Source organism: Eriocheir sinensis, chromosome 68, assembly GCF_024679095.1.
Source record: "Eriocheir sinensis breed Jianghai 21 chromosome 68, ASM2467909v1, whole genome shotgun sequence".
Classification (NCBI taxonomy): Eukaryota; Metazoa; Arthropoda; class Malacostraca; order Decapoda; family Varunidae; genus Eriocheir; species Eriocheir sinensis.
In genome coordinates this window covers 7,536,549-7,549,099 of record NC_066576.1, presented here as the reverse complement: position 1 = coordinate 7,549,099, position 12,551 = coordinate 7,536,549, and the positions used below count along the sequence as shown (strand labels likewise).

Below are 12,551 nucleotides of genomic sequence, written 5' to 3'. Positions count from 1 at the left end.
GTCGTCCATCACGCGGTGAATGTGGGCCCAACACGCTACCACTCAGCCACCGCCTCTTCCTTACATACATATTTTACACAGATGGAAACATAGATATATAAATACGCGATTAGACTAACACTAGGTAGATACACCTCTAGTATCATCATCATCATCATCATCAACATATTACTTTCTTTGCAATCCTCATTACTCTCGCGCCCACCTTTATTTCCTCGTCCCTGGCGTCGCGTGTCTCCGGTGAAGACCTGTAAAGTGGCGTCGTCTACTAATGCCGGTAACCTCATTATAAGCCTTCAGCATTCTTGTTACCTGCTACTTTTACCTGTTCTTCTTTACATTTGTCACCTCTGTTTTCAAGTGTTACTCTTTTTTTTTCCTTGTCCACCCAGCAGTGAATGCGTACCGGGTGTCAGTCGGGGGCTGTGTCACGTCTCCCCGGAGTATCTTCTTAAGGGACTATTACACTGGACAAATTTTCCGTGGATCTTCAGTCAAACCACGATTTCCGCTGGCGTGGTTCTCATATTTCCGTGGTTTTCTGACGTGTCCACGATCTTCCAAAGCTACGGTAGATTTCACTGAAGGACGACGGTATTACTCACCATCATCATCACCAGCAATAACAAGAAACAATTGAGAACCACGCCAGCGGAAATCGTGGTTTGACTGAAGATCCACGGAAAATATGCCCAGTGAAATAGTCCCTTTACCTTTCCATGACGGCGGAGTTTCTTCGTTACAAATTTTAACGATCTTTATCACCCTTCTTTTTAATAAGTTTGTGCGTGAGGAAGAAAGAAAATGTTCACTATATTTTACTCGTCTGTACGCCACGACACCAAAATAACATCACTCACTCTTAATAAGGCCTAAGAAGTGTGATCTCGTTACTCACTCCCGAGGGAAATGCGCTGGTGATGAAGCCCAGGAGCCGGATTCTCAAACATTTCGGCGCCCAGTTACACATATTTTACAAGGCTTTCGTAGGCGTTTCGGGCATTTTCAGGGGTAGTTTAATGGCCCTGGTGGTTGTTTAACTCTTCTTCTGTACCATGAATGTGAAAAAAAACCGCATGAAAGCCCGAGTAATCTCCATTTTGACCTTTGAAAATAGTTTGTGTGCGAGGTGGAAGCGTCTGAGAACACCGCCCCAGCCTAGGTCGGAACTGTAAGACACCTTCAATTCTCACATCAGCTATTTCTAAAGGTCAAAGAGGGGGTCACTCGGGTTCTAATGAGTGTTTCTTCAGGTTCATGGTACAGAAGAAGGGTCAAACTACCACCAGGGTCATAAAACTACCCCTGGAAATGCCCCAAACTCCTACGAAAGCCTTGTCAAATATGTGTTCTTGGGCTGCGATATGTCTTGAAATACGACCCCAGCATCCTGTTAGCCACGCCGCTGTTTGGTGCATTGCCGGGACTATGGGGCTTCCGGTGACTAACACTCCCCTTTGACGCGCTCAGAACGTCCCTGCACCTTCGACTAACTAATCTCTCGGTCATTCCCTTCTGTTCTTTCGTTGGCAGCGTTACCAGAAGCCGTGGCCTTTTGTGTGGTACAGGATGGTGGTGATGGGATGAACTGAGGGATATTCTTTTTATTTTACAGCTAAGGAGACATTTCTAGGGCGTAAAGAAAAATATTAAAAAAAAGCCTGCTACTTACTGCTGCTCCTGTGAAGATGGATGCGTGATATGAATGATTAAATTTGCTTCCCGAGGTGTGTTGCTGCTGTGCTGGACAAAGGGCCGCCTCCGTCTGTGTCTACACGTTAATGAAGCCTTGATCTATTACCGTCATCCTCATCTTCACTCCCTCTCTGCCTCCTCTCTTTCTGTTGACAGTGTTATTGGCATTCATGGTAAAGCGAAGACCCCTCTCATCTGCCTCTCCGTGTTATGATAATGTTGATTTTCTGCATTTCCTCCTGATGGTTCTACGAAACGTTGCGCTGGTCAGAGAATGAAGATTGGAAGGTACTGAAACATCTGATAAAACAAGATGAGGCAGAGTAAAGAAATATTACAATACATTTTAATTACCAAACATGACAGTAGATCAGCTCTCTCTGGAATAGATCTTACTTTCACCAACCCCCGTTACTCTACTCTCCTAGAAGCTGTGAGGTGTGAGAGTCGAGCAGTTCTTAGCGGGATGTTTTGGTCATATCTTGCCACCCTGACCAGCGAATGATTGATTAGTCGTTTGGGTATCGTCATGGCGTCACGACCCTGACCAGCGAAAAAGTTGGAAAGTTTCGTTACGTCGGCGCAACATCTGTGGTCATATGCCGGAGAGAGACAGAAGGGGAAGGAAATATAGGAGAAGGAAACAGATCCCAGAAGACGGGACACAACCCCCGATTAATACATGCTACCCATTCACTGCTGGGTGGACAGGGGCGTAGGGTATCGGAAAAGCCGCTCTTTGGGTTGTGAGCCGAGTGTGCTAACCACTGCATCACGAAGCCCCCAGGAGGACAGAGGGGGGGTTGTGAGGTATGGAAGAGGCTCTAGGTTGACTAAGGCATACAAACAAAACAAGGAAGATGACAGTCATACGAACAGCTGGAATGACATCGAACATCCAATCAGTAAATAGATGATCGACCAAATAAAAAGGAAAATAAAAGGAACAGGAGCATAGTGTCTTAGAACAGTTTGCAAGGGTTTACAGTACAGTCAAAACATACAATTAGAGAAAGAGATAAATAGATAAATACGTAAATAGAAGGAATATGAGCTTAGTGTCGGTAAGAACAGTTTGCAAGGGTTTACGGTGCAGGCAAAACACACAAGAAAAGAAAAGAAGAAAAATGTGCAAGCAAAAACAGCCGGGGAGCGGCAACCGAGCGTCAGTGCGTGATGGAGGCAAGGTGAGGGAGGCGGCACACGGCGGGGCTCGGCGAGGGGCGATTATCTTCGTGGAGGAGTGTCCTGCGGGGCTTCTGGGTGCCAAAGTAGGGCGAGGCGTGGGGGGGGCAGCGGCGGGTAGTCAGGTGGTGGTGAGGTGATGGTGTGGCCGCGTGGCTGGGGCTGTTGTAGTGCTGATCATGTCTCCTGTGGCGCGCGAGTGTTCCTGAACCAAGAGTCCAAGGCGTGTTTGTGGCCTGGACGAAGGATAGGCTGGACGAGGCCCTCACGGATTCCTACCAGTGATCAGAACGAGGGAGAGGAGCGAAGGGAGCAGGAGGAGCAGGAGGAGGAGGAAGAGCAAGCCTTTGGTGGGGGAGCAGGAGCTAAGATTCAGCGTTCAAAGATTATTCGTCCTATTCGGTGAGACCTGGATGACCTGAAGAGTTTGTTTGGGGTGTGTGTGTGTGTGTGTGTGTGTGTGTGTGTGTGTGTGTGTGTGTGTGTGTGTGTGTGTGTGTGTGTGCGTGCGTGCGCGGATGCTTATGATTACGTTCAACATGCGTCGTAGTGATGGTGCTAGTGTTTCAGTTTGCATTATCTTGGAAGGCAAACGGTTCGTGGAGACTTACTTGAAGTATGAAGATTAGAAGTCAACTGACTGATTTAAATGTTTTTATAATGAAAGATTTGTATGATAGATATTGAAGAATTTTGGAATGACACCCATGTGGTTTAGATATTAACCCGTACAGTACTAGCGACGCGTATACACGTCAGCGCCTATGGTTGCAGGAAATACTGGCGACGCGGATACACGTCAGCGCCTATGGTTGCAGGAAATACTGGCGACACGGGTGCACGTCTGGCTTGCTAAACACTGTTACAGTTTATGTAGGGGGTTTATTTTTGCTTCAGAGACTGCTGCAGACAATGACAACACTGCGCGAGTAGCATTGGCAACACTACCCAAAGCTGGGTAGGAATCACAAGGCACCTGTGACATCAAGATCAAGACCAAGTGTAAACAATGTCTCGGCGGCCCATTCGTTTTGCTATATAGCGATAGACAGTGAGTTTTAGGTTTCCTCATCTGAAGAAGACGTGGGAGCACTCTCAGACTCTGGTTCGGACAAGGGTTATGTGCCAGATGAGGATATAGGCTTTACTGAGCCGCCTTTGTAACGCGAGATTCTACTGTCCTGAAAATTCTGAAAATCCCACACTTATACCCCATGAAACGGTGCTCTCTGGAGTATATTACACCTGTGTGCAACAAGAATGGGCTACCTGGCCTCTATCACTTGTCAAATCCTCCATAAACCATCGATCACGTACTGGGGCCGTTTCCAGCCACACCGTGGTAACACTTTTTGGAGTTCTCCTGCAAAAAGTAGGTCTATGACATATGTTTTTTTTTTCTTATTTGTTCCACTTTTCCCATCACGTGGAAGATTTTTAAGCTCCCTCCCCCCAAAAAATGTCCGGTACTGGGCAAGCCAAAAATATTTCAATCGGTCGGTAGTGTTCGGGTTAACGACACCTTTTAAACACGCTTGTATATTAATTGTAAATTAATTCAAGAGGAAAGTGGATGGAGGTGCTTCAAACTGACACCTTAAATTCACAAACTGATTAAATGAGTGATATTAATAAAGTTTTGGCAGTAAGGGAACGGGGTGTACATGTCGTAATGTGAGCTGTATATAATTACTCGAGTCGGCAAAGATATAAAGTAAAGGTTTACTAACTGTGGAGGATTGTAAAGGGCTTAGCAGTCATGTGGTGAATGCCTATCCGATAGGTGCCTGAAAATAAATGATAATATTCATATATATATATATATATATATATATATATATATATATATATATATATATATATAGATATATATATATATATATATATATATATATATATATATATATGTATGTATATATGTATGTATCAGAGCTGGGCGTCGCTAACGAATTTAAAGTTCCGCTATCACAAATCCGCCTACTTATTCCATAACTTTCGCAATCGCAAATCCGCTATCGCAAATAGCCACACAATATTTACAGTCTTCCGCCACAAAACTTGACACCGCAAAAAGTGGAAAAGGCAACAACTTAAAGTTTTGAAGTTAATGAGTTTTTATTTTGATATTACTGGAGAACCTATCAGATTGAGGCTGTACGGGCTGAACCGGGCTGGCTCCTCCACGTGTTAGCGGAGGTTAGCGGAAGTATTGCCGCAAACACTAATCCGCAAATTAGCGACTTTTTTGTCGCAAACGCAAATCCGCAAATGAAATAGAACTTCCGCTATTGCGAACTAATTAGCGGAAGTGCCCAGCACTGATATATATGCATATAGGTCCATATTTCCTGGCATTTATATATGCATGAATGGGGGGGGGTAATAGGTGTGTGTGTGTGTGTGTGTGTGTGTGTGTGTGTGTGTGTGTGTGTGTGAAAGTGTGTATTCCGGGACCCCACGAAGTTACTGTGGCTTCTGTATTGTTTGTAGAAGGTTAGTTAGAGGTCTCTCTCTCTCTCTCTCTCTCTCTCTCTCTCTCTCTCTCTCTCTCTCTCTCTCTCTCTCTCTCTCTCTCTCTCTCTCTCTCTCTCTCTCTCTCTCTCTCTCTCTCTCTCTCTCTCTCTCTCTCTCTCTCTCTCTCTCTCTCTCTCTCTCTCTCTCTCTCTCTCTCTCTCTCTCTCTCTCTCTCTCTCTCTCTCTCTCTCTCCCCCCCCCAAACAGTGTATTAGTGTTTTCTATTGCAGTTATAGCAACGGGAGTTTGTTGTAATTTTCGAGTTTTTTCTTGTATCATGTTGAGTTTTGGATTAGAGTTGGTCCCATTGTCACATAAGGAGTTTAGGTTCTTCTGAATTTTCATAAAGGTATTCATACATCAATCCCTTGGCTGAAAACAACTATTCAGTAAAAAAGGGAAGACGTTGATTTCTGGCTGGTGACTTGATCGAAGTTTATGAGTAAAATAAGATTTGTGAAGATGCTCGTCAGGTACTTATGCTCAAAAATATCTTAGTAGTAGAAGCAATTTGTGCAAGATACGCCGAACTTCAATTAGAAATCTGCTGAAACTGAGAAACTAATTATTATATTTATGACTATAGTAATTTTATTGAACGTGTAGTTAGATAAAATAGGAATAAACGTTTCAAGAGGAGAGTGATTTGTGGAAAATAAATACCGGGTGAAAACTAGTGCTGAGAAACTGCCTTGTGGAGACTGTCCGTGGCTACTTGTGTGTGGGGCCATATTTATAAATGTATCTGTTAGCCCCCCCCCCCTCCCCTCCTCCCACACACACATTGGTTCACAACCGAAACTTTCTGGGTTCGATTCCCGGGCAGAGTGTAGACGGATGGGTAGCCTAGTTTAATCCGTGCCCCCTGCCCATCCAGCAGTGAATGGGTACCGGGTGTCAGTCGGGGATATCATCCTGAGGGGAGGTGGTTATACCCAAAGACTCGTCACCAGTGTTTCAAATCTCATTCGGGGAGGGAACTGGATGGCGATCGCAAATTCAGTGCATGATTAGACCACGGAGAATCCCACGCACAAACACACACACTGCACGTTTCTTCTCCCCCTCCACAGGTTCCTGCCCCGGTGTCTCCGTGGTCGCCGGGGTTCGTCGTCCGCCTCGTCGTCTCCTGACCGCGGCAGCGTTGAGGCGCCACAAAACTTCCTGAAGACCATTTTTGCTCACTTCAGGAAGCCTCGTCAGCCTCCCCCGCGGGTCCTCACACCCCCGGCCATCTTTGTCTCGAGCCCGGAGGAGACGGAGGCGGTGGTGGCCATGGACGCCCACGCCCGCCGCCACCGCTCCCGCCGCGCCTCCGAGCTGTACAACGTGGAGTCGGAGGACGACCTGGATTTCTTGCCGGAGGAGCCTTACCCCGGAATGTACAAGGACAGGTTCTTCGGCGGGACGTTTGAGGAAGGCTGGACCACCGTCGGCGAGGCTACGATTGATATGGATCGCCGCTCTCCCGAACCCCGCAAGGATCGTTCCCATGATCCCCCCACGAGGCGCTCCCCTGACCCTCCCACGGAACGGTCCTATGACCCCCGCACTGGGTACTCCTCTGACCCTCGCTTGGACCGTTCCCCCGGCCCCCGCACGAACCGTTCCCCTGACCCTCGCACGGAACGCTCCTATGACCCCAACACGAGGCGCTCCTCTGAACCCCGTATGGAGCGATCCTTTGACCACTGCACGAGGGCCGCCTCTGACCCCCGCATGGAACGCTCCCTTGACCATTGCACGGAACGCTCTTCCAACGGCAGATCTCAGGCCACCAAGTCTCCCACAGACAAACCCAAGGTGAAATCTTCCTCCCACAAGTCCCCCATCAGCAAGTCCCCAGCCAGCAGGTCCACCGCCCAGACACACCCCTCTAACACGTACTCCGCCCGCACCTCTCCTGAAAACATATCCAGCACCACCAAGACTCCTCCCAACCAGTCCCCAAACAAGCAACAATTCAGTAGTCCCCTCAAGGGAAGGGCGTCTCCCGTGTCTGATTCACCAAATATTTATGTCGAGGAGCCCCTCCATGACACCCCAAGGTCACCTAAGAAGACAAACACGTCATGGCGATCACCCTTTTCCTCCCCGAAGAAAGCCCACAACAACAAGCTGGCCCAAGCGATGGTGGAGTCCTCGCCTAAAATGTCACCGAAAAATTCTCCGAAGACCTCTCCCAAGAACGCCAAGGGCATAGCGGGATCTAACTCTCCTGTGGCCCCGCGGCGAGTGCTCCCCGAGATCCTGGAGTCTTCGGTTCAGCAGTACCGGCCCGTCTATCACACGCCGCCCCTAGGCAACAGCAACCTGGTGCCGAAGCCTTACAGCTCCAAGTACTCCACCACTACGCCTCCGTTCAGGGGCCCGGTTGCCTCCCCGCGCACCGTCCTGGCCAAGGCTGAGGCCGCGCCGTGTGTTGCTGAGGGCCACGAGGACAAAGTGGAGTCAGTTTCCCCCAAGATACCCAAAGACACGAAGGGCAAAGTTAAGAAGTCCGTGCGAAGTGATGCAGATCAGCCGGCGAGCACTGACAGAACTTTCCCAGCCACCTCCACCCGCTCTACCACCCCCACCGAGCCCATCAACCCCAAGAAATCTACCGAGAAATGGTCGCCCGACTGGAGGACCAACAGAGTAAGGAATCCTACCCGCTCCAAGACTCCGTCACCTATTGCCAGTCCCTCCCGCAGCTCCCCCAGCAGCCCCATCCCTAGCCCTCCCACCGTTCCTGATGCCAGCCTTGCACTGACCCCACCCAGCAGCCCTCCCTCTAGTCCCGAAGCCGATGATTTGTCATCCGGCAATTCTGACCTTGACCCTGAAGAGTTTTTAGCGCTCAGCACGCTGGACTCCGCACTGTTGGAGACTCAGCAGTCGCCTTCGCTGTACAACTGCCCCAACGAGCCTTTCAATTCTTATGGAGAGCTGCAAACCATGACGCAGGAGTCGCCACCTCGTTCGCCCTCCCCCGCCCCTCACGCAGCTTCGCTAAGCCGCCCCTCCAGCCGAACCAAGACCTCGGAGTACTCAGGCGACATTGACTCGAGTGGCAGCCGCCGCACCAGCGAGTGTCTGGACACTACCCTGAGCAGGGACTCGCTCAACAACTGCGATGAAATAAAGAGCTTACGGAGCTTCGTGGCTCAGGAGGAGCTTCCCTCGCCCTCTTCCCCGCGTAACCTTGGAGGCCAGCGTGAAGAGAGTGTCGAGTTTATGTTCGAGGAAGTGAAAGATTCTCCAGTACGCGGGCAGCGGGAGTCTGCCAAGGTCTCGGGGGGAGACACAGTGGCCGCAGGGGAAAAGAAGGCGAACAGACTTTCTCCAAACTTCGGGAAATTCACGCAGAAGGTGTCTGACAAAAATAAAGAGAACGAAGACAAAAGCAAGACCAGCTCCTTCCTGCCGCTCAACATCCTTCACTTTGGATCCAAGGACAAGAAGGCCAAAGCCAAGACCTCTGAGACAGACTCTCCAAAATCTGAGGGCTGGACCTCCGAGGCCATAGAAAACTACCTCCTTCAAAGCAGCCGGGAAGAGAGCGTCAAACTGGGCCTGCTAACGGAGGAGGACATCGTCTACCACGAGGCCGCGGCAGCAGGGAGCCAGAGGCCGGCACCTCGCCCGCCCCCGGAAGTGACAATCAGCGATGACCTCCATGCCCCGGCGGCCCTGAGCAGGCGCAGGGCCGCCCCCGACCCGCCCCGGAACAAGTCACCCTCGTGGAGGCCTGAGGACATCGAGAACTACTTGCTGCAGCACAACATGGACGAGAACCTCCGTCTGGGGCTGCTGTCCAAGGAAGACATCGAGATATACGAGTGGAAGCGAGCCACGGGTGAGTGTGTGTGTGTGTGTGTGTGTGTGTGTGTGTGTTCTTTCATCATTGTGTCCCCACCAATTCTCCATACGCCCCACTCCTGCTTCCTAACATTTTATTGCGTCACCCAGGGCAGTAGAAAGGAAAGCGATTCGCCATTACAAGTACTAAGCCTCAGACCCTCCTTTCCCCCGAGTATAGAGTAGAATTCTTCTAGGTAAAACTATATATATTCATGTATTTTGTTGTCATACTTTTGCTGTAAATCTTTGAAAAAAAAAAGTGTATTAGTATGCTGTACATCTTATAACGTATTGTGCGAAGTAACTGAACCTGGCAATTACCCTTGACACACACCCAGCTAACGTAGTGTTGCCCGAGCCTAATAGCGACCCAGTACACTTGACGGGCCCTCTCCGCTGACAGCTAGTAAGTCCCTCCGCCAACCACGCCACCACCATCACCACCGTCACCACCACAACTGCCATCACCACCACCACCACCAGCTGAGTCCTGCCACCCCTACTTTCCGGCAGTAATAGGTACAGCTACTAGTCTTGTACTCTTAAAAGTGATGACGGACAGATAGGCAGGGGAATTTTGGTAGATAGTGACAACTCTATAGATGGGCGGACAGATAAACAGACAGACAGATAAACAGACAGACAGACACCTAGACCAGCAGCTACAAAACCATTGACAAAGATGCTCAGACACAACAGATAAAAGAGCAGACAGGTACACAGACAGACAGGTAGACAGACAAAGGCAGACAGGTTAATAGATAGATAGCCATAGACAGGCAGACAGACAAAGGCAGACAGGTTAATAGACAGATAGCCATAGACAGGTAGACAGACAGACAGAGAGGCAGCACAGAGACAGGGAAAATGAAAAACTAATGGCGTCTCCCCTCAGGCATGTCCCCGATCTGCGACACCTCGTGGACACGCGAGACGCTGCGCAAGAACAAGGTGGTATACTCCAGCGACTCCTCCGTCTCGGGCTCCACGCCGGCCTCCCCAGACCCCAGCTTTTCCCCCCCGAGGCGCGGTTCCCCCAGCCTCATGCCGCCCCCGTCCCGCCGCCGCGCACCCAAGGAACCTCAGCAGCCTGTCGAGAAGGCCGTCGATGTCCCAAGCCAGCCCCTGACTGTCCCTCGACGCCGTAGGTTCATTCTATTGTGTGTTGATTATTTCTTGGTTCAATCCCGGGGTGACATCAGGCCACTTCGCTGTTACCTCGGGACTGTTTAGCCGCCATGGTCACAACACCTGGTTCAAGGTCATCAGGTTCAACCGTTTCCAGACACAGTGAAACACATACAAATACAAAATGTGTAGGATATTAACTTAACATTTTCCGACTCTAGGTGTTTTTTTTTTGCCTTATTTCAGGCGTGCGGGCGCCCGCCCCTCCTATTGGCACGCCCCCAACGCATGACTCGGCCCTGTCTTCCGGGGCTTCCGCGTCGGAGACCAGCAAGGCCGCCGGACACTTCGCCTTCCGAGGCTTCAAGTTGGGTCAGGTGAGTGTCAGTCACGCCCTCCACACTCAGGCCTGAAGGTCCAGTCTTTTCAGTGTGGCATTAACTGTGTCATCAGTACCTAACTTTGAACAACAACAAGTGACGTAGTTTTATCAGCAGCGTGTCGGCAGCGGGAAGTCCTCCGCCCCGCAGCCTCCAGCAGGGGCCGGCCTTAAGCATGAGGCCGCGAAGCCACCTGCCGAGGCCACCAACACGGAGGACGTAAGGGCGGGGGGCGTGCGGGCCCTGTTCACCAAGCCCAAACTCATAAGCCCCTCGACACCCAAGGCGGCGGCGCCCACCCCTGGGGTCATCACGCCCAGGCCAGCCACCTCACAGGCCATGTATCAGGGGCCAGTGAAGCCCGAGGTCAGCAAGGGGCGAGGGCCGTGCCCGGGGGTCAGCAAGCCGCTCAGCAGGCCAAGGCGGCTGCCGCTGGAGAAGATCGGGGTGAAGCTGCCCGGGATGACAGGTGTGTGTGTGTATGCGTGTGTGTGCGTGTGCGTGTGCATGTGTGTGTGTATATAGATATATGGAAATAAGTATTTACGTTTGTCTTATCCCCCCGTGCCCCGCCCCGGACAGGCCCCGCCACGCCGCCCACGCCGCCGCCCGAGGAGGATATAGAGACTGTCTCCGTGGCGAGCGTGTCCCCCGACGGTACGCCCAACCAGAAGCGCAAAGGGAAGACAGGGGACCGCGCCCCCCGCAAAAAGACTCCCTACGGCATGCTGGCGCGCTTCCTGCGAAAAGTAACACACACACACACACACACACACACACACACACACACACACACACACACACTCAGTAATTAACAGTAATGATAAGATAGTGTTAATAATAAGCATATGTAGAATAGTAATAATGGTGGTAATAATAACGATGATAATGATGATAATAACTTCACTATTCTACTTTTGTTTCGCGTTCCTCATTGTTTCTCTCTCTCCCCTCCCCAGGACCCCACCCCCTCGCCCACAGCCCCCGCCGAGGTCCCCGTCCACGCCCTCTTCATGCGCGAGTCTCCCCGTGGACCGGTGAGTACAGAACCGTTTTCTCTGCTTCGGCCTCGTTTTCTCTCTCCCGTTTATTTTGGGGAACCAAACCTAAGTGTTGACGTGCACGTTAAACCCAAGAGTCCAAGATTGTCCAATTTAGTATGCGAAAGATTAAGTTCTGCGTGAAGAAAATCAACCTTGACTAGAATAAAAAAGACATGCAAGTACTCGTAAAAAAAAAGAAATAAAGTACTACCCTGTAACACACGGAAAAGGGTAAAGTATATCCCCGACCGGCCTCTTGCAGACTTCTTACGCTCTTATGTTCTTATGTTCTTATATCCCGATAGGGGTCGGCAGGTGAGATCCTAAATGCTCCTTACTCTCGAGGTGGTGTGAGGAAAAGCTATGAAACTGGGGAAAGTGGTTTATACGGGAAAGGGCTGGCTTAGTATTTCTCTGGGTGGTGTTGGAGGGGTGTGATTTGTCAGGGGGATTGGTAATTTTGAGACACGGGAAAAAGATGGCGTCTTACACCCACACACCAGGGAGGCGAGACAACCCCCGACCGACACCCGGTACCCACTCACTGCTGGGTGGACAGGAGGCACGAATTGAAGGAGACTGCAGATCCCTTTCCACTTGCCTTGGAATCGTGCCTGGATCTTCTCGAATATGAGGAGAGCATAATAACCACTCCACCACGGAACACCGAGCGTGTGAGGGGACTTCATGGTGCAGTGGTTAGCACACTCGACTCACAACCGAGAGAGCCCGGGTTCGATTCCCGGGCGGAGTGAAAAGA

General features: G+C 50.5%; 1 protein-coding gene across 1 annotated transcript; it reads left to right on the top strand.

Annotated features, from left to right (window-relative positions):
* Positions 1-2,836: 2,836 nt before the first annotated feature.
* On the top strand, positions 2,837-11,932 carry LOC126988299 (proteoglycan 4-like). The gene is made up of 7 exons (XM_050846361.1): positions 2,837-3,282; positions 6,468-9,235; positions 10,136-10,384; positions 10,615-10,745; positions 10,866-11,217; positions 11,331-11,497; positions 11,708-11,932. Exons 1-7 carry the CDS (start codon positions 3,020-3,022, stop codon positions 11,930-11,932), a joined length of 4,155 nt encoding a protein of 1,384 aa, XP_050702318.1. The 5' UTR covers positions 2,837-3,019.
* The last annotated feature ends 619 nt before the right edge of the window (positions 11,933-12,551 follow it).

What these genes read in the sequence shown, in the direction of transcription:
- LOC126988299 (XM_050846361.1), top strand. Translation starts at nt 3,020, where the DNA reads ATGGTGTGGCCGCGTGGCTGGGGCTGTTGTAGTGCTGATCATGTCTCC. An exon ending in GAAGCTGCCCGGGATGACAG is followed by an intron (nt 11,218 to 11,330) that starts GTGTGTGTGTGT and finishes CGCCCCGGACAG; the next exon opens with GCCCCGCCACGCCGCCCACG. An exon ending in TGGCGCGCTTCCTGCGAAAA is followed by an intron (nt 11,498 to 11,707) that starts GTAACACACACA and finishes TCCCCTCCCCAG; the next exon opens with GACCCCACCCCCTCGCCCAC.